At 40.0% G+C, this 22,523-nt stretch overlaps 1 protein-coding gene across 1 annotated transcript in view; it reads left to right on the forward strand.

Annotated features, from left to right (window-relative positions):
- The window catches only part of LOC114667909 (transmembrane 6 superfamily member 1-like), an 86,449-nt gene that overhangs the window by 45,115 nt on the left and 18,811 nt on the right, over positions 1-22,523 (forward strand). Inside the window, exons 7-9 of the mRNA XM_028823428.2 lie at positions 6,828-6,932; positions 9,352-9,444; positions 17,099-17,218. Coding sequence (XP_028679261.1) covers positions 6,828-6,932; positions 9,352-9,444; positions 17,099-17,218 — 318 coding nt within the window. The remainder of the gene's footprint in view (positions 1-6,827; positions 6,933-9,351; positions 9,445-17,098; positions 17,219-22,523) is intronic.

A 22,523-nucleotide genomic window follows, 5' to 3' on the forward strand; every position in this document is an offset into this window, starting at 1 on the left:
ATCATCTTGTATGTGTATGTATGTATGTATGTATGTATGTATGTATGTATGTATGTATGTATATATATATATATATATATATATATATATATATATATATATATATACAGTACCTGCGGTGGGTTGGCACCCTGCCCAGGATTGGTTCCTGCCTTGTGCCCTGTGTTGGCTGGGATTGACTCCAGCAGACCCCCGTGACCCTGTATTCGGATTCAGCGGGTTGGAAAATGGATGGATATACACAGTACTGTGCGAAAGTTTTAGGCAGGTGTGAAAAAATGCTGTAAACAAAGAATGCTTTCAAAAATGGAAGTGTTAATCATTTATTTTCATCAATCAACAAAATGCAGTGAATGAACAAAAGAGAAATCGAAATCAAATCAATATTTGGTGCGACCACCCTTTGCCTTCAAAACAGCATCAATTCTTCTAGGTACACTTGCACACAGTTTTTGAAGGAACTCGGCTGGTAGGTTATTCCAAACATCTTGGAGAACTAACCCCAGATCTTCTGTGGATGTTGGCTTCCTCACATCCTTCTGTCTCTTCATGTAATCCCAGACACACTCGATGATGTTGAGATCAGGGCTCTGTGGGGGCCATACCATCACTTCCAGGAATTCTTGTTCTTCTTTACGCTGAAGATAGTTCTTAATGACTTTGGCTGTATGTTTGGGGTCATTGTCCTGCTGCAGAATAAATTTGGGGCCAATCATAGGCCTCCCTGATGGTATTGCATGATGGATAAGTATCTGCCTGTATTTCTCAGCATTGAGAACACCATTAATCCTGACCAAATCTCCAACTCCATTTGCAGAAATGCAGCCCCAAACGTTCAAGGAACCTCCACCATACTTCACTGTTGCCTGTAGACACTCATTATTGTACCGCTCTCCAGCCCTTCGATGAACAAACTGCCTTCTGCTACAGGCAAATATTTCAAATTTTGACTCATCAGTCCAGAGCACCTGCTGCCATTTTTCTGCACCCCAGTTCCTATGTTTTCATGCATACTTGAGTCGCTTGGCCTTGTTTCCACATCGGAGGTATGGCTTTTTGGCTGCAACTCTTCCATGAAGACCACTTCTGGCCAGACTTCTCCGGACAGTAGATGGGTGTACCTGGGTCCCACTGGTTTCTGCCAGTTCTGAGCTGATGGCACTGCTGGACATCTTCCGATTTCAAAGGGTAATAAGCTTAATGTGTCTTTCATCTGCTGCACTAAGTGTCCTTGGCCGACCACTGCATCTACGATCCTCAACGTTGCCCATTTCTTTGTGCTTCTTCAAAAGAGCTTGAACAGCATATCTTGAAACCCCAGTCTGCTTTGAGATCTTTGTCTGGGAGAGACCTTGCTGATGCAGTAGAACTACCTTGTGTCTTGTTGCTGTGCTCAATCGCGCCATGACATGAAACCAGCTTCATATTTTCTTCTGATCGAACGCTCCATCATAGATAAGGGATGCTGTTACGATAAAAGTGAATGAGACACAAAAAGCACAAAACAGTGCAAATGTCGCTTCAGAATACTTTTGAGTATTACTGTGTGGTCACGTAGGCACAGTACATAGAAACAAAAGGCCGTGTGCTCCATGGTGACTCTCTCAGGTGGGCGTTAGCATATCATAATCTCTTGGACCAATAGTGTGAGTTTTCCACATTCGACTTATATGACCAACATTATAAAATACCGGAAATTATACGGTAAAATCAAGCCCCGACTTATCCGTGGGAGAACTTAAACGCGAGTATATATGGTATATACAAAATAGAGAATGGGATTGGATTGCTATAAAAAAGACAACTTCTCCTGAATTCAAACCATACTGTACACAATAACAAGATGTACAGTAAAAGTATCTTAACGGGGTCTGCCTAAGATGCCTCCTTCTCCTCTGTTTAGTTCTCACCTTGAACAGCTAAAATAATAACAGGACATATTTGCAGTGAAGCTTTGATTCTCAGTCCCCCTGACTTGAAGTGGGTGCAGAAAATGGATAGCACTGTAAAATAAGGTTCCCGTTGCTAGGAATTGTTGTCTTTTCCTGTGAATTTTCACTTGCAATTGTAATTGTTTCAAGACTGCATTCACTTGGAATGCTTAACCATTTATCATCTCACTTGGATTACACTGCGTGAGCCTGTAAATCTCAAACCCCTGTCACTTGCTCTGAATCCGCAAAATTGTAGCCTGTAAATCTCAGTTACTTGGATTGGTTTTATGAACATCTACAGCTTATTTACCTTATTTGGTTAAATAGACAAGTACTGTGTGAAGCCAATATTGTCTGTTTCTCACTCTTTGTGTTTATACAGTATTGGGTGGGGGGGTGGTGCTAACATGGACTAAATGGAGATTGTATGTGGGAGAAGGTCCTGTGGAACAAAGCAAACACACACTGGGATATGGGGCAGTATACGCCATCGCACCAGTGCAAGAAGACGGGCGGTGATAGAGCTGGTATGTCGTGTTTGTGCTGGGTTCCCTTCAGGGGCTTCACCATGGGTGACCCCAGATTAAAAGGAAATGTGATTCAGCCCCAACAAAAGTTTTGGTGGTACATTAAAAAATATGTTTCAGTCTGAGAAGCACATACAGATACATTATACTGGTAGAAACCGTCACAATTTTAATTATACAGTGATGAGGACTTTTGGCTATACTGCCTGCTATAAGTGTGTTTGTACAGCACACTGTATATAAAAGAACACTCTCTAACCCACCTACTTCATTTTAGGCTTGCAGGATCCAGGGAGTATCCTGACAGGAGCGCACACAAGGCACTAAGGGCGAGGGTCCTGGTAAGGGTACACAGCCATCACAGAGGCCTCTTAGCACACCCACCGACACTAACAGAGAACTTGCATTTAAGGATGTTAAGCAGGTTGCCAGTTCATCACAGGGTGAACACACACACATCAGTGGCCAATTTCCCATCGCTAATCCACCCAACCTGCATGTCTTTGGACTGTGTGAAGAAACTGGAGAACCCCCATGCACACACAGGGAGAACATGCAAACTCCATGCAGGCAGCACATGGGACTTGACTTACATTATAGACAGGTCCATATGGTGCTCTACGTAAGTGCCCATGGTCCAGGGACAGACTAGTCTTAGGCCAGCATTATTTTCAAGGAGACCAGAAGTGACCCAAAAAGTGCTTACAGGGTGACAATTAAAAAGAGACTGCTGGTCATAAAGAAAGTGAACATGGAGTTGGGTGGTCCAGTGGTGGCAACAGCTCACCTGGATGGGGAAAGAAAGGTAAGGGTTAGTAAGAGGTGAACATTACGTATTTTATAGGAGTGTGGGTTTGGTCATGAGAAGTAAGTGTGTTAGGCATTCCATGGGAGTAGTTGCTATGGTAGGCCTCTTTATTTCTATTCTTCTTAACTTCTGCGTGTTTGTCTTCACCCATGTATTTAAATGTTGTAATAAAACCACCTTTCATTTGAATATTTCTGGGCTTTTGGTAATTATTTGGGTTAGAGGTAACCTTATTTGCGCCCCCCCCCCACTGGCCACTATTAATAAATAAATATATATATGTATATGTGTATATAAATCTAGGCACAAAATGGCTGTGGACCGTTCCAACTAATGGATCATTGCTCATTTTTGCTCTTTTAAGTGGCCCATTATTGTATGAAGGGCTGCTTTCTTTTTATAGACTCCACCCATTGCTGAACCCGGGTGTATATATATATATATATATATATATATATATATATATATATATATACATATATATATATATATATATATATATATATATATATATATATGTGTGTGTGTGTATGTATATATATATCCTGCGCTACATGCCAGCCTCTTCGTAACTCTGCCACTCGTGTTGTGAAGAGGGGGGCTGAATGCACCCCAAGGAGACGTGGTCCCTCCTCTGAAACCCCCTCTTAAACGGTGATACAAATAATTTTTTTTTTTTTTTTACCTCCTCTTTGCTTGATCAGCTGCTGCCGTCGCCGTCCCACGTGATCTGCGTCTCACACGGTGCTTCAAACATTTAAAAGCCTGTACTGCAGCTGTTCTACTCTTTGTCTTTTATTTCCGGGTGTGGTTAAATCTCTTGGCACAAAGTCTCGTCTCGCGGGACATGAGTTCTTGATATTTTTTTTAGTTTATAATTTAAAAATGGAATAAGAATCTGAAAATCTAACAACATCACATTAAAGTTCAACAAATTCTGAAAAGAATGATACCAAACATATATATGTAGTTTTTAAAATAAGCCAGTTTAAAGCATGACAAAAAAACGTGACATAAAATCATTGCACAAAATTGTTGCACTTTTAGGCTTAGGATTTTATATATATAAAATATATAGGGCTATAGGGAAAATAAAAATCCCCGCGTCTCCCTGCAGCATCACACGGCGGCACCCACAGCACCCAACAGGGCTGTGAAGCCGAACTCCATCTCCTATGGTGCCCTGCAGGAATGCCATCTAGCGTCTTGGATGTGTCAGCCGGGATGAGCTACCAGTCGTTTATCACTATATATATATATATATATATATATAGATATATATATATATATATATATATATATATATAATATATATAATATATAATAATATAGGCACAGATCATATTTTATACTATAGTATTTATTTTATATCATAATATGTAATATGCACTATTACATTATGTAGCTGTATGTGTTTGTGCATATACAGTGGAACCTCGGTTTGTGAGCATAATTCGTTCCGGAAACGTGCTCGCAGTCCAAAGCACTCGTATATCAAAGTGAATTTCCACATAAGAAATAATGGAAACTCAGATGGTTTGTTCCACAATCCAAAACTATTCATATAAAAATGATTAATACAAAATATAAAGTAACAATACATAAAACAAATCAACCTGCACTTTACCTTTGAAAAGAATCATGGCTGGTGTGAGTGAGTTTCTAAACTCTTGTGGGATTGCACCCAACAGGATGACACGCGGAAGAGCGTCCCAAAGCAATCGCAGTCTCCCAGCGCTGTAGCAGTTCGCCGTAAAAGCGAATCCGAAAAGATCGTGGACGTGATATAAGCACCTGCCATCGATGGGTGATACAAGGAACAAGGAACATTATAAATGTGCAGGGCCCTGCCTGCCTGCTGTGTCTGTGTATAGGAGAGTGGGAGATCCCGCTACAATAAATAACCGCGCTGTTGCTGTTTCAAGCTGAATAAAGCTGGTGTCGCTAAAGTACTGAGACTCGGCTTCGTGTTTTAGGGTGCAAGGCGGGAACTTGCACGTCACAGCACACACACATGCACGCACAAGCATACACACACACACACACATGTGCACACACACATACACACACGTGAGTGAGCGAGCACACACACACATACACACACACACAGTCACAATGCTAATGCTGCAGTAAACAATATACGCTCGTACAGATGTTGACTATATGAGTGAGGCACGCCGACTCAGACGGAGAATAGGAGACGATTGCCCACAATCCCGCAGCGAGAGAGAGAAGAACCATCAGCTCAGTTGTGATCAAGTGACGCTCAGCAGACAAAGCGTATACATACTACTCGTATTGCAAGACCTCGCTCGTTTATCAAGTCAAAATGTATTAAAAATTTTTGTTCGTCTTGCAAAACACTCGTAAACCAAGTTACTCACAAATCGAGGTTCCACTGTAGTTTATAGACTGTGTAAAAGACCTGCAAAACCAGGCTTGCTAGATGTACAGTATTTATCTATTGTATATAATATTTTAACTGGGTTATTAACTCCTTTCTGCATTCCCCCTCTCTGAATTGCATTCTTTGTTTGCCCCCAGGGATGCTTGAAGCAGACTCTCAGGCAGATTTTTGGTCTTCAAAGCAAAGTCAGATGAGCTGTCCTCTCTCTGACTTGGAGATCTTCTGTATTGTTTGTTTTTCACTTGAAAGTCCTATCTCCTTGCAAACTATCTTGAGCTTGCCAAGTGCCCTTGGGTATCTGGTCTCCCTCCTTGACTGTACCTGTGAGAACAAACTCAAGTTTCATTGTCAAAAGAATGCAAGACAAGTTCTGAGGCATCTCGAGTTCTAACATGGCTTCTCATTGTTTTCCCCCCATGCTCTTTATACGCATCACACAAGGAGTGACCTGTGACCATCTGTGTGTTTGAATTTATACCACACTATGCCATTCTCAAACCTCAGGCAGTATTGGGTACAAGGCAGAAACAACCCAGGACATGAAGACAGATAATTAGCGGACTGATGTACACACTACAGTACAAAGGCTTGGAATCGCCCAGAGATTTTAAAGTTTTTCATAGTAGCGACAAGTCAAGTAAAATGTGACTTGTCATTACATTCATAATGGCTAACATGGTACAACACCCTAGTACTACAGACATACAAGTTTTTGATAATAAAAATGATACTTTTTTATCAAGGTACCATTTAAGTTAATTTAATAATACAGCCAAGATATTACTAATGTTGCAAAAGGCTATTACTTTTTGAAATGACTGATTTATTACTACATATGACTATGAAGCCCTAATTTCAGCACCGGTTACTCCAGTGTCCTAACAGTAAACTTCCTTTATCTTTACCTTAATCAGTCATTTTCAAACCCACACAAATACATCATACACGCATTTAGATCTACTGTTTATTTGCATGATGATACACGAATATTTGTCTATTAGAAATGTAGCACATATTGTAACAGTTTAATCCTGAGGTATTAGGGCCTTCAGAAAGTACTCACATATAAGCAGTGTTTACTCTTCTGTGTTATGTTATGGAATCGTATATTCTAATAAGAAAACTAAGATGTATTTCTATTGTCTTCCTAGAGCATTCAAGACTCCCATCAGAAGGGGCTGACTGGTAGACCACTAGACTGCGTGTTTGTTCTCTACTTTCTGCTTGCCTTGGGCTTCAGTATCTTCAGAGGACTGGTGAGTACTGCACTAGCAGCAACTTTGTTATTTGTAACTCACGTCATTGGCAATTGGATAAAGAAAAAAAAAAAAAAAGGTTATAGGCCGTAGCCACTTTAGCGTGATGTTTACCCCGAGATAAGCAAGTCAAAAAACGTTGGATTGTTTTAAATGAAAAAAATGTTAGCTACAACAGAAATATGTAAAAGCCAAAATGTCAACATAAGTACAGTAGGAAAGGCAGGTGAAGTGGCCAAAACTGTACTGATGCAGATTGAGTTCACATCCTTCATGTGATATGCTAAAATAAGAATTCGAATACTTATATGAATGAGAAGTTTCAGATTTTTCAGTTTTTAATAAATTTGCAATCTTTTCTGAAAACATGTCTAAACTTTGTCATTATGGGTTATTGATGGGTAAGAAAGGCAAATTTACTCATTTAAAAGTAAATCTATTACACAATAAAGTGTGAAGAAGAGTAAAAGGGTCTGAATACTTTCTGAATTCACAGTACAACATATCATTTTTAAATAGATCTTCCCTGAAAACAAACTAAAATGTTAAAAGTATGGTAAACTTCAGTTGTTTGGCACCATGCATATATTTCGGTAAATTCACAACAGTGTTGGACACTTCAGATTTTTTTTATAAGTTACTAGGGGGCTCTGCCTCCTGTTCGCTTCGCTCTGCCGCTCACGTATGGGTAAGCGGATGTACAATTTAAACCGATTGTTATTTACATGTAGAATTTCTAATATGTCCGATCGTTTAACTCTTTCGATTCTTTGTTGCATTGCTTCTCCGTAATCATAAATATAAACCTGACCGAATTGTGATTTCTTCGAAATTAAACTTGTAGTTGCTTTAATTGTTGTGGGACCACAGATTCTCGCAGCGTATAAATCTACGTTTTGAGCATTGAATGATGTGAACACACAGATTATTGTAGATTCAGATATTTTTGCCTTTCACCAAACAACAAATCTTTTAATTCTCACGGATACGCCTCTTCATTGGGATGAAACACTACTTTTCCCTGATGGCAACACGAGTTAGGCGATCTACAAGTCTCCGACTTAAACTTTAAAGCCGAATATCTACATACTTCTGTCATATCACTTATGTCCATATATTCAGTCTCTTTTTGCTGTTCCGTTATATAATTTCTGTTTGTTAACGCTAATGCGATCTTTACTGTCAGTTTTTTGAGACTTTCGAATTTTATTACTTTCATAACCTCTAACCTGCTCTACATGTTTATCGCGCCAACATTTTTGAACCTCTTTACGACATTCTACTTTGTTTTCTACTCTTTTATTTCCGGCCTCGCTTGGACTGCTAGGTTTTCAATTCCATTTGGTGCTGGCTGATTACTTTCCTTATTTTCCGACTTTGCACTTAGATTATTATTGTTCTTTTTTGAATTCTTTTCTCTCCAACACTTTTGAGCCTCTTTTTGATGTGCGGCCCTTTTTTCTTTGCTTAGTCGTTGACATGTCATCTAGAACGTATAAAATTATTGTCCAGTGTGAGACTTGCCTGGACATCACCAGTCGAAGACCACATCTTTATACAAAAATGCATGTTTATTTTTGTTCTCCAATATACACAACACTGTCCCACACAACACACTGTGCTCCTCGCCCAAATCACCTTTCTCACGGGCCTTTCTCTCAGCGTCCCTGGGCTGCCTTTCCTCTCTCCACGGGAGCTTCGACCTGCTCCCACTCCCGACTCCAGCTCTCTGATTGGAGGGAGGCAGCCCCTTTTATTCTCACCCGGATGAGCTCCAGGTGCTCTGCCTGAGGACACTTCCTGGTGTGGCGGAAGTGTCAGGAGAGAGCACCCGGAAGCACTACGGGTGTCCCTGGAAGGATCGTCATCATTTTCCCGGGTGTGGCAGAAGTAGATGATTCCCGGGCTCTGTGAGGCTCGGGGCACCCCCAACGGGCTTGAGCTTCCTTGTTCCCCTTCTGTGGCCCTCTCCTGATCCAGGGCGGTTGCCCCCTCGTGGCCCAGAGGACGAATGCGCCACCTCTCGGTCCTTCCAGGCGTCCCAGCCGGGTCTGTCCCCCAGCCTCCTGCGACACCAGAAAAGTACTACAACGAAGGAAACGAAATGATTTTATGTCTAAAAATACTATCCAGAAAAGCTTCTTTAAAGGATGAAACTGAGGACTTTTCATAAACGACTTAAAATGAGGAAAACGTACAAATTTATAAGAGCTGAGAGCGCAGGAACTGCGTCTGACAAAAGCGTTCACACGAATGAGAGGACCGCGGCGGGCATGTTTGTAAATGGTTGAGAGGAGAATGGGACTTGAAAAAAATCTCCTAGCAAAACTCTTGTCCTAAGATTTTCTTTTATAATAGAGAGATGTTAACATATTTTAAAATAAAGGATGTTTATACTTTTTTTTTGGTGAAATTTCAGGTTACTTTAGACTGTCCTGCTAAACTTTGCCAACAGTACGTTCAATTCCAGGAGCCATATCTTAAAGATCCCACAGCTTACCCTAAAATCCAGGTAAGAAAATCCTTTCATGACTTTTTAAAATTCTTGATCATCAGTTAGTTGTTGCATGTTATCTTTTGGGGGGCGGCACGGTGGCGCAGTGGTAGCGCTGCTGCCTCACAGTTAGGAGACCTGGGTTCGCTTCCCGGGCCCTCCCTGCTTGGAGTTTGCATGTTCTCCCCGTGTCTGTGTAGGTTTCCTCCAGGCGCTCCGGTTTCCTCCCACAGTCCAAAGACATGCAGGTTAGGTGGATTGGTGATTCTAAATTGGCCCTAGTGTGTGTGCTTGGTGTGTGGGTGTGTTTGTGTGTGTCCCGCGGTGGGTTGGCACCCTGCCCGGGATTGGTTCTTGCCTTGTGCCCTGTGTTGGCTGGGATTGGCTCCAGCAGACCCCCGTGACCCTGTGTTCGGATTCAGCGGGTTGGAAAATGGATGGATGGATGGATGTGACAGGTTTCATTCAAAGGTTTTAAAACTTTAAGGTATTGAAAAGTCTGTCCGTCCCATCTATAAATCAGTACCAAACGTACAATAAAGCAATAAAGAAAGCTAGTCTGCTCTGATTTATTAAACCCTTTACAGAACACTGAAATGCAGCCAGCACTATCTAGACTGACTCCTAGAAAGTGGTTCTGTCCTCTCTGAAGGTCACTGCTGAAGTTTGTTTCTAATATTTTGTGCTGGTGTGTGCTCATTATATGGAGATAAATATTTACAGAGCACCTTGTGGTCTACGCTTTCCTGGAAGTGCTCAGGTGTTGGCACCAGCAACTGCTACATGACGAATTTGTGGCATTCTACAGTACATTACAGGCTAGATCTGAATCTGTTTTTAAATTAAATGTCTCCTTCGTTCATTCAAACCTGCTTGGCAATGTCTGCAAAAGTTTTAGATATGATTAAAATGAGTTAATAAACTAGGTGGAAGGGCAGATAATGTGCAACCAGCTAAATTGTTACAGTGAGATTTGGACAGCACACAGTCTTGGGCAGATTTTTGGAAGATGAAATGTAATTTAAGGAAATGTAAAGTATTACATGTAGGAAGTAGAAAGTACACCTTTTGGAAAGAACCTGGGAGTCAAGCCACACTCATCACTATCTAAATGCAGACAGCCTACAAAAGCTATTAAAAAGATTAATAAGATGTTATAATAATAATAATAATAATAATGCATTTTATTTATAGGGGCACTTTACATTAGCAGTAAATCTCAAAGTGCAACATAAAAAGATTAAACAAAGGCAAGGCAAGATAAAAACACAGATAAAACAATAATAATTATAGCATTCTTATAGATTCTTATAGCATTCTTATAGATGTTAGGTTATATAACAACCTGAAGTGTGCAGTACAAGTCAAAGAGGTTCATGCTTAAGCTTTATAATTCACAAGTTAGGTCTCACCTGGACAAACAGGTTCAGTTTTGGTCTCCATATTAAAAAAAGACATAGCAGTGCTAGAGTAAGTCCAGAGAACAGTGACCAGGCTGATTCCAGGACTGAGCTATGAGGAGAAATTGAAGGAGCTGAACCTTATCTGTTTAAGCAAATGGAGATAAAGAGAGCTGAAGAGGGCTGAAGAGTTTAAGATCATGAAAGGAATTAGTACAGGGGATCCCGACTGCTGCTTCAAATAAATTCTGCAACAAGGACACTTGTAAAGGGCAGATTTTGCACAGGAAATTTTTCTCTTCGTGCAAAGAACCATATACACGTGGAATAAATGACCAGGTGCTGTGGTGGAGGGAAGGACTTTAGGGACCTTCAAATGTTATTTTGGACAATCGAGATGAATAGAATATACAAGCTTGTTGGGCTGAATGGGCTATTCCCCATCGCAATATTTCTAATAATTTCTAATATTCTAAATACTCTTAGAGGAGAATTGGTGTTTAAATTAAATCAGTGTTGATTTTTTGTTTAATATTAGGGGGCTCTGCCCCCTGCTTGCTTCGCTCGCCAACCCCCCAGGTGTGGTTAACTGGATGTACAATTTAAAGTAATATTTTTACTATGCATAACAGAACTAAGTAATGAGTAAGTAACCATAGTTAAAAATAGTAAAACGTAATAAATTGAAAGAAATATATGTTTCATGTTGCATTAAAGGTATTTATTGCGTTACATGTTTTCGTTCTGTTTGGCTTTGAAATTAACATGCAAATACTTTTTAAACTTACACTTTTACTGTAACACTTCAGTAAAAATTTTTGAATTACCTTTTCGTTAATATCGCATTGAATTTTGATTCCGTGTTTGGACCTACATCGTGACAATGCAACATACAACTGCCCGTGAGTGAATATCGTTTCTTTCTCTCTAATTAGTAAACCGACTTTTTACATTACAGCGAGTAATTAACCGTAGTAAAAAATCCTTGTTCTTTTGGCTCCTCCCATTAGGGGTTACCACAGCAGATCATCTTCTTCCATATCTTCCTGTTCTCTCCATCTTGTTCTGTCACACCCATCACCTGCATGTCCTCTCTCACCACATCTATAAACCTTCTCTTATGCCTTCCTCTTTTCCTCTTCCCTGGCAGCTCTATCCTTATCATCCTTCTCCCAATATACTAAAACATAATAAATTGAAAGAAAATTATGTTTCATGTTGCATTAGAGGTATTCGTTGAGTTATATGTTTTTGTTCTGTTTAGCTTTGAAATTAACACGCAAATACTTTTTAAACTTACACTTTTACTGTAACACTTCAGTAAAAACATACACCAAAACAAATCTTTTAATTCTCGCGGATACGCCTCTTCATTGTGAAGAAACACTACTTTTCCCTGATGGCAACACAAATTAGATGATCTACATTTTTCTGACTTAAAGTTTAAAGCCAAACAATATACTTCTCTCATATCACCTATATCCATATATTCGATCTCTATTCGCTGTTCCGTTATTTCACCGAATAATAATTTCCGTTTGTTAACGTTAATGTGATCTTTACTATCAGTTTTTCGTGCCTTTTGAATTTTACTACTTTCATAATCTCTAACCTGCCCCTGCATGTGTATCACACCAACATTTTTGAACCTCTTTACGACGTTCTACTTTGCCTTCTACTCTTTGTCTTTTATTTCCGACCCCACTTAGAGCTGCTAGGTTTTCAATTCCACTTGGTGCTGGCTGATTATTACTTCCCTTATCTTCTGAATTTGCACTTAGATTATTATTTCACTTTTTTGAATTCTTTTCTCTCCAACGCTTTTGGGCCTTTTTTCAACGTGCTGCCTTTTCTTCATTGCTTAGTTGCTGACGTGTCATCTAGAACGTATAGAATTATTGTCCAGAAATGGACTATTACGAATGAAACAAATAGATTGTATTTATAACAATACTGTCCAGAAAAGCTTCTTTAAAGGATGAAACGGAGGACTTTTCATATACGACTTGAAATGAGGAAAACGTAAAAATTTATAAGAGCTGAGTGTGCAAGAAGTGTGTCTGACAAAAGCATTCACACGAATGAGAGGTGATAGGACTGTGTGTGTGTGGTTGAATATGGTTGAGAGGAGTGCGGGACTTGAAATTATCTCTTTGAAAAAGTCTCGTCCCAGGATTTCCCTTTTATAATACAGAGATGTAATCCACCTTAATAAAAAAGATGAGTGTCTCTCTGTGTATCTGTATTGCATTTGGCCTTCCTGTCCAAAACATTAACACTGCCTTTACGATTTCCATACAAAATGGCATATAATAGAGATATATGCATTGCGTTTGTCACTTCAACAGATGGCGCATCACAAACATTTGTTATAATAAAATCCCTTTGTGCTTCCAGGTGTCCGTGTGTGTGTGTCTTCTGGTGAAGTGCGCATGCGCGGGGCACGGTGCGATGCGCGATATTACTGTCAGAGAAAGTTAGAGGCGTTTTACGGAAATACTAACCAGTATTACTGCGAGAGGAAATTAAAGGTACACAATACAGTGACGCATATTACAGCCACATACAAGCCAGTATTACTGTCAGAGGAGATTAAAGGCATATTACCGATGCGCACGCCTGCATTACCGCCAGAGAAAATTAAAGGTATATTACGGACGTACAAGCCAGCGGACGTACAAGACAGTATTACTGTCACAGAAAATTAAAGACACACAATACACGGCGGCAGCCCACGAAGAACGGTCAGCTCAGCAAGTAAACATCAACAAAAGAAAGGCTGGAAGAAAGAAAAATACGACCAACAAAAAGAATGAGCTCAAAGTCCCTTGCCATTTAATATAGACTGTTCCTACTAATGTTTATGCACTACTGTTCTAGCGCCCGTTATTGTAACGGGCTAAATGACTAGTTTGTTATAATGCGCTTTATTCCAGCAGGTTTCATTGCCTCTGTCCAAAGAGATGTCACTATGGTGTGTTGCTTAACAATGGTGCAATCCTGCAGCAGAGGGTCCGTGTTCATTTGACCTTTACTTCAACTAGACAAACGGGAGAGTGCTTCACTGTTTGCTTTCAAATTACCCATAAGCCATTGCAAACTTGTGGTATTGCATCAGCTTCTCTCCGTTGTGCATACTGCGTAATTTTCACATTTCCTTTACTTTTTGATTTACTCTTGTATTAAAAAAAGAGGGGAAAAAAACAGATTGGGCTGACACTGTTAGCCTACTGGCAAAAGAAAGTTAACAAGCTTCCTTTGCTAATTTTAAAGGAATTCCTCCAAAAAAATATGATAGCCTTTTTCCAGGTTGGATTTTTTTTTTTTGTGTTTATTTATCAAAATACATTGGTTAACATTTTATGATGCTTTTTTAAATGTGAAAACCGACTGTTTGAAGTGAAAGTGAAGTAGAATAAGCTCAATCCCTTAGTGGCTACATAATAGAAATTAGGTGTAGTTCACTTTTGATTTTGTGAAAGGGGTCAATTCCTTTTTTTCTTCTTCTTCTTCTGTGTTCACCTATTCCAGAAGCATTGTACCATTCTGCTGTCTCAGTCTTTACTGTTTAGAGTCGCCATTCAGTCTTACCTGTACTGTATGTCTTTGGGATGAGGGACAAAAATGGCATAACTAGAGGAAAAACAACACAGACGCAGGAGGACATGCCAGTGTAATGCAGACAAACTCAGGTCTCTAAAGCTATGAGGCAACTGCACTAAGCACGACTCTTCAGTTCCACCCGGGGGGGGGGTAAACGTTAACATTATACAAAAAGTTATTGTCTGTTTTACCTGCTTTGTTATCACTCTTTAATTTAATATTGTTTTTTATTAGTATGCTGCTGCTGGAGTATGTGAGTTTCCCCTTGGGATTAATAAAGTATCTATCTAAAAGGGAGAAAAATCAAAGCAGCTTTTCACAGAGCAGTAGGGGAAATTCATCCATAATACACTTAATGATAAAAGAAATTCAAGCAGAAATTAAAATCCAGGGTTTATCTTCGCCAACACCACTTTAAAGAAAAGACACCAGCATTATAGAAGCTGTGCTTGAACCCTAATCTTGCAGCATCCATGACAGATGTCCCTTCCCCAGTGCCCTACCCCAGCTCCCCAACACCAGAGAAGACTGCATGGGGAATTCTCCTCTAAGAACAGTCAACACTTTCAGTTACTAGCAGCTGGAAGAAGCCCATGGTAGAATGACTTGGCAGCAGCTTTGAGAGGAACTGGAATTAGGAGATGTCATAAGTCGGACATTTCAAGCAAAGCGTCAACCAAAAAGATGAATGGTTAAGCACACAGCGCATGAGAGACTGCAGGAGTGTAAGGTGGGTTCAAGTGCGGGTAAAGCTCGTGCTGAAAAATCTCTCAGTTCAAAAGTTTGTTTTAAAATATTTAGTGAAAATTCAAAGCAAACGATCCACACAAGAATAAAGAAAAAAGGTTGTGACACACATAGAATATCAGGCAAAAAATTAATAAAAACGTATCTTCTCTAAACTTAGCCTTTCTTGTCAAACCTTAGGTGTTTCTATACTTAAAGATGCTTTACTTCTTTTTGTGTACGCTTTAAATGTACGGCGCTTTACATTCAATAAAGTACTTTTGTCTTTCATGTTACTTGGCACTTAATGCACGCAAGGAACTGTTATAATAAGGTTGTTATAATATTAAGTTTAATGTCACTGTCTCTGTGCAGACATTTTAAATCCATTTTTCTTTTCTTTGTACATGCATAGCTGAGCCAGGTTTAGTACAAAGGGGCTCAACATTTAGAATTGCCGAGCCAAGCATAGGACAAGATAGACAAAGACAGCTGGAGGAATGTATAGTCAGCCTAAAGACAGAATAGTATACATCTGTCCTCTGTCAGCACAAAATCTTCTTCTTTCCTTGTTTGGAAATGGACTATTTGCTGACATATGGGGGCCTGTACGTGGAGGAACCAGTATAAAAGACTTGAACATCAGCCAATACTTCTTAGCCGACGGACGGATGGGTGATATTGTCATCCATCCTGAAAAGCCTTCCAGTGCAGCGACGAAAGATGGCAGACTGTATAGATCAAGATCCCACCTTGGTATTGTCTTTGCCATAGACTTCCCGTCTGTAATGGCGCGTAAATCGTCAGTAAAGAAAGCTAAGTTATTTTCTCTTATGTGATTTTTACCGCCGTATAACTATGGGAGGGATATCGCCTTTTAATTTCATATCTATATAGTTTTCAGTTACTTAAAACGCCACAATTACAAGAGAACTTATTCCAACTAGGGAGCTATATCGCCCCCTAAAGGAACAGGCACACAAGGCTTCCTGTTTTGCTATATGGTTGCGAGACATGGACGCTATTCAGTGACCTGAGATGAAGACTGGACTCCTTCAGTGCTGTGTCTCCTCGGAGGGTCCTTGGGTACCGCTGGTTTGACTTTGTCAAATGAGGCACATGACCTGCATTGTGAGGGAGCATCAGTTATGGCACTACAGCCATGTGACGCGTTTCTCCGAAGGTGATCCGGCTCACAGGACCCTCATTGTTGAGGACCCAGGTCGCCCATGTAACACCAGGCTGCTGCAGATAGAGGGTCATTTCCAGAGGGTGGGACTGGACCACGTATCTGCCTGGGGGGTTGCCAACCGGGATCCCGAGCTGTTTCGTCATGTGGTGGGTGCGGCAACGCGCTGTACCAGTGCATGCTCCCCAACTTGACTTGACACAGCGCACAGGACATGTTTCAAGAATCACAGCCATGAAACAGTGATGGAAACTTCTCAAGAAAGATGGAAAATAATTTGGGCCAAAGCAGGTAGGTTTTTAGGAATGCTTTTGCCTCTTATAGTCTGGAGGATGCTCTACTGCATTAATTCCTCTATGTACGACATTCAGAGACTTAACTTAAAGGTCACAGAGGCTACCGAGAAAGGCAGGAAATAGATCTGGACAGGGTTCCAGTCCTTCTTAGGCTCCACTCACAAACACTCCCTTGCTTATGACAATTGGAATTGCCAATTCACTTCATTTTTATAGTTTTATTGCGCATGTGGGAGAGGACAGGAGTAACAAAAGGAAAACTCACACAGACACAGGGAGAACATGCAAAACCCACATGGACAATATTCAAGCTCAAGGTTTGAACCAAAGACACAGGAACCTTGAGGAATCAGTGCTACTCACGGTGTAACACATTACTTGATTTTGTGTTTAGTTTTTATTAGAGGCTTTTTTTTTTCCTTTTAACTCATGTCAGTGTCATCTTTCTTGTGTTCCAGATGCTGATGTATATGCTCTATTGTGTTCCTTTCTACATCGTCACAATTTATGCTCTCCTGGTTCCTGGATGCAGCTGGACTGCTGACTTGGCTTTGCTGCATGCAGGTGCTTTAGCACAAGTAAGTGATGCGGCAGTTGACCCGGTCTGAATATACTTTTTATACCGAAGGAAAACCCTTTGCTTTTTAAATCAACAGAAACAGCAGTAGGATAGTTCAGCCAGTCTCATTCATTCATCAGTCCAGGACCTGCGGGAACTGACTCCATTTTTCACTGCCTGGGACTAAAATTTAAGAGAGGGATACAACATATCAGCTGTGCCACCATGTTTAACCTGACGGTAATTGGACTGACCCCTGGTATGAGCCGCATAGGCGAGGAATCTGACCAATCAGAACACTTGGTGCTGTATAGAAAGAAAATGATCATTTAATAGCCAAGAACACTTTGTAATCATGTGATGTAAAACCAGAAGAAAACAAAACTAAAACTCATAAACTACAACAAGTTACAAATTATAGGAGGTTATGCTTAAGTTATTTAACGTACTAGTGAGGCCTCACCTGGAGTACAGTAATCCCTCCTCCATCGCGGGGGTTGCGTTCCAGAGCCACCCGCGAAATAAGAAAATCCGCGAAGTAGAAACCATATGTTTATATGGTTATTTTTATATTGTCATGCTTGGGTCACAGATTTGCGCAGAAACACAGGAGGTTGTAGAGAGACAGGAACGTTATTCAAACACTGCAAACAAACATTTGTCTCTTTTTCAAAAGTTTAAACTGTGCTCCATGACAAGACAGAGATGACAGTTCCGTCTCACAATTAAAAGAATGCAAACATATTTTCCTCTTCAAAGGAGTGCGCGTCAGGAGCAGAGTCTGTCAGAAAGACAGAGAGTAAAGCAAACAAATCAATAGGGCTGTTTGCTTTTAAGTATGTGAAGCACCGCCGGTACAAAGCTGTTGAAGGTGGCAGCTCACACCCCCTCCGTCAGGAGCAGAGAGAGAGAGAGAGAAAAACAAAGTCAAAAATCAATACGTGCCCTTTGAGCTTTTAAGTATGCGAAGCACCGTGCAGCATGACCTTCAGGAAGCAGCTGCACACAGAAGGTAGCAACGTCCGTATCGTCTAGGTGTGCGAACAGCCCCCCTGCTCACACCCCCTACGTCAGCGCAAGAGAGAGAGAGAGAGAGGGAGAGAGAGAGAGAGAGAAAGTAAGTTGGGTAGCTTCTCAGCCATCTGCCAATAGCGTCCCTTGTATGAAATCAACTGGGCAAACCAACTGAGGAAGCATGTACCAGAAATTAAAAGACCCATTGTCCGCAGAAACCCGCGAAGCAGCGAAAAATCCGCGATATTTATTTAAATATGCTTACATATAAAATCCGCGATGGAGTGAAGCCGTGAAAGGCGAAGCGCGATATAGCGAGGGATTACTGTACTGTGTATAGTTTTGGTCTCCAGTCTATAAAAAAAGACATAGCAGCTGTAGAAAAAGTCCAAAGAAGAGCAACTAGGATCATTCCGGGACTAAGTGTTATGAGCTGTGAGGAGAAATTGAATGAGTTGAACCTTTTCAGTTAAGCAAAAGGAGATTATGAGGTAACATAAATGAAGTGTTTAAAATTATGAGGGGAATTAGTCCTGTGGATTGATATGGTGACTTTAAAAATAATAATAACTAGGGGGCTTCGCCCCCTGCTCGCTTCGCTTGCCAACCCCCGTGTTTGGTTTTCCGGATACACACTTTTAAGATTTTTTTTTCTTTGAATTGTTGCTCTTTCATTAGTTTCACTTTTATTTCAGAACTTCTGTAAAAACAATATTTGTAATCTTGCGAGTCCCAATGTGCTGAATCTTTTTAATGAGGTCATGACAGGTTTCTCTGTTTGGAATTTCAGTACAGACAAAACGATCGACATCATCAGCAGTTAATCATTTTTTTTTACAAAGTAACAAAGTAAGTACAATTCTGCATTGGACTCCTGTCTGTAAAGTCCTGCTATTTTCCTCTCACAGTTCCAAAAGTACATGGGGTTACCAAGGTGATACCCCAGCTTTTCTCTAGGTTTTTGTACAAAGGCTAGACAGAACGTTTTTGACTCCTGGGGTAAATGTAGCTTTTTAAATAAGCAGACAGATAAATATATATACATGAACAAAGTAACCAATAAATGCATGTACGGTAAACTCCGTTTTTGAAATTCTCAAGATTTTTTATTTGTCACATGCATAGTTATACAGGACAACACGCAGTGAAATACATCCTGATCCGCTTATCAAAAACTGTGCAAAGTTAGAAGAATATCAGTTAGATTAACAAAAAGTCATAGATTGAAAGATAACAGTATAGTAGAACATCATAAATAAGTAAAATTATGTGAATAAAGTAGAATTAAGTGTTAAGGTGCAATAGTGTAGTAATTATTGTGCAAAACCAAAGTTAGACTGGTGCAGAGTTAAATGAGGCACTTTGTTTGTTCTGTACTGCGATCTTTACTTTCTTTTTTTTATATTTTCTAATTTTCCTACTTTCATATCCTTTAACTTTCTCCACATGTGTATAGCGCCATTTTTTTTGTTTTTTTGAGCCTTTCTAATTTCACTGGTTTCATAGTCTCTAACCTGCTCTGCATGTGTTAGCGCCAGCGTTTGTAAACGTCTTTATAAAGTTCTACTTTGTCTTTTTACTTACTGTATTTTAATTCTGAGCCGTACAGTACAATACATAGAACAGAATAAATCCTCAATACAGTATAAAAATAAAACTTCTAGAAGGACGGAGTAGAATTTCACATTAGATGATATCACATAATATGATTTGGATTTGTTTTAAGTCCTGGAGACCTCATACATCAAGCTGCCTCCCCCATTTTGCCATTCCACATCTGAAATAGCGCTAATCCGATGAAAGGACCCCTCATTCCAACGTCCCCATTCATCAGGGATGACTTTACCTTAGGCAGGCAATCTACAATTTAAAGAGATTGTTATTTTCTTGGGAATTGTTACATATGCATTATTTTTACTTTTACTTTAAAAACTTTTGTAAAAACAATACTTGTCCTTTATTTTCGGCCCCCTGAGTGGTTACATCTCTTTCTTCCCAGACGTATAATGCTGCTCGTGTTGTGAAGGGTGTTGTGGCTGAATGTACACTAAGGATATGCCTTTGGATCATTTGCTGTCTTTTTGCTACTTGTTAGCTGCCTCTTCTGCCTGTCGCATGTCGTTGTTTTAAGAGCTCGGAGCACATGATGCTTGCCTGCCAAAAGCAATCCAACAACTGCTAGCTTAGAGGTCTGTTGACTTGTTTTAAATGATGGCTCACTGCCTGGTCTCGCGTGACGTTGTAAAAGCAATACCTGTCTTTTATTACTGGCCCTGGGCGTGGCTGAATTCTTTCTTGCAGGACGTATAACGCTGCTCACGTTCGGGGTGGGGTAGCTGCTGTCATGCTGCCCTTCGATCTTTTTAAAGCCTGTACAGCCGCTGTCCTTTTTTGCTACGGCCCTGGGATAATCTCTTGGCACCAAGTCTCATGTTTATGGTCCCCGTGAGACACACCATGGCAAGTCTCCTTGGTCTCACGGGTCTTTAAAATGTCTTTCGAGATTATCGCGTATCGTAGGATTTTCTTTTATATATAGAGAGATAATAATAATAATAACTAGGTCCCCTGCTCGTTTCGCTTGCCAACCCCCGGGTGGATGCCACATGCTAGCCACTTTACAGCTCTGCTGCTCGCGTATTGGGAAGCCGATGTACAGTTTAAACAGATTGTTATTTTCATGGGAATTGTTACATATGCATAATAGCTACATTAGAGCGAGTAATTAACCATAGTAAAAAATAGTCAAACGTAACAAATTGAAAGAAAATTATGTTTCATGTTGCATTAGAGTTATTCGTTGCATTATATGTTTTTGTTCTGTTTGGTTCTGAAATTAACACGGAAATACTTTTTAAACTAACACTTTTACTGTAAAACTTCACTAAAAACAATAACTGGAATTAACTTTTCGTCAATATCGCCTTGAATTTTGATTCCGTGTTCGGACTTACATCGTGACAACGAAACGTATAACTGCCTGTGAGTGAATTTCATTTCTTTCTCTCTAATAAACAACCCGACTTTTTCGATTGTTTGTCCCTGTGATTTGTTAATTGTCATAGCAAAAGCTATTCTAACGGGAAACTGTAAATGTTTAAATACGAATGGCATATCAAGATCTCCTTTGGTGTCTAATGTTATCCCCTGAAGATGTACTACATTATCTTTCTTGTCGCATGTTAAAATTTTACATGTCAGAATTGTTCGACCAATTCTCAATACAACTAATCTTGTCCTATTGTATAGCCCATCACTCAGATATAAATTACGCAGTAACGTTATGATACGTCCTTCTTTCAACAGTAATTCTGCTGGTGGAAGACCAGACGGTGTTAACAGTTGTAGTTATTCTTCATGATATTGTAAGCTGATGTTTTCATCTTCCGCACCATCACCACCAACTGTTTCAGCAGAGTCTATTGATACGCATTTCACCAATTTGCTGTGTAACCTATCAATGATTTTCATGTTAATTTGTTTGACTTCATTGTTTCTCGGTGCTAGGATTGCCCGTGTACTCATTTCTTCTGTTGATAACCCTTTGGGATGAAATTCTTCAATAAGGACATAATAAATCTTCTTTTATTGGGAACGTAAAGTGAGGAAAACGTACAAATTTATAAGAGCTGAGAGCGCAGGAGCTGTGTCTGACAAAAACATTCACACGAATGAGAGGTGAGAGGACCGTCGCTGTGGGCTGTTAACCAGAAATGGCTGAGAGGAGGGCGGGACTTGAAAAAATCTCTTGGCAATAGTTTCGTCTTTTCCAAGATTTTCTTTTATAATAGAGAGATACATTTTATTTATACAAAGGTGCCTTTCTAAGAACACTCAAGGACACCGAACAAACAATAGATAAAAAAGCACATTATAAACAGAACTTAAAGCACCAGAAAATATAAAAATTTATAACCAAACAAAGCCATTGTAATCATTGAGTAAAAGCCATTTTGAAAAGATGGGTTTTAGGTTTACATTTGAAAGTTTCTAAGCTTAGTAGGTAGTGAGTTCCAGAGCTTTGGAGCAGAATGGCTGAATGCTCTGCTCCCAATGGTGGTTATATGGGTGAGAGGGATGGTCAGGTGGACAGAGGAGGAGGAGGGAATGGCAACATGAAGACATGGACAGATATGGAGGGGCAAGGTTATGAATGACCTTAAATGTTAATAGAAGAATTTTAAAATCAATTCAAAACTTAATCGGGAGCCAATGAAGCTGCTGCAAGGCTGGAGTAATATGGTGAATAGACGGGGTTCAAGTAATGATGCAAGCAGCAGAATTCTGGAGCAGCTGAAGCTTATTAGAGA

Source organism: Erpetoichthys calabaricus, chromosome 17, assembly GCF_900747795.2.
Source record: "Erpetoichthys calabaricus chromosome 17, fErpCal1.3, whole genome shotgun sequence".
Taxonomy (NCBI): domain Eukaryota; kingdom Metazoa; phylum Chordata; class Cladistia; order Polypteriformes; family Polypteridae; genus Erpetoichthys; species Erpetoichthys calabaricus.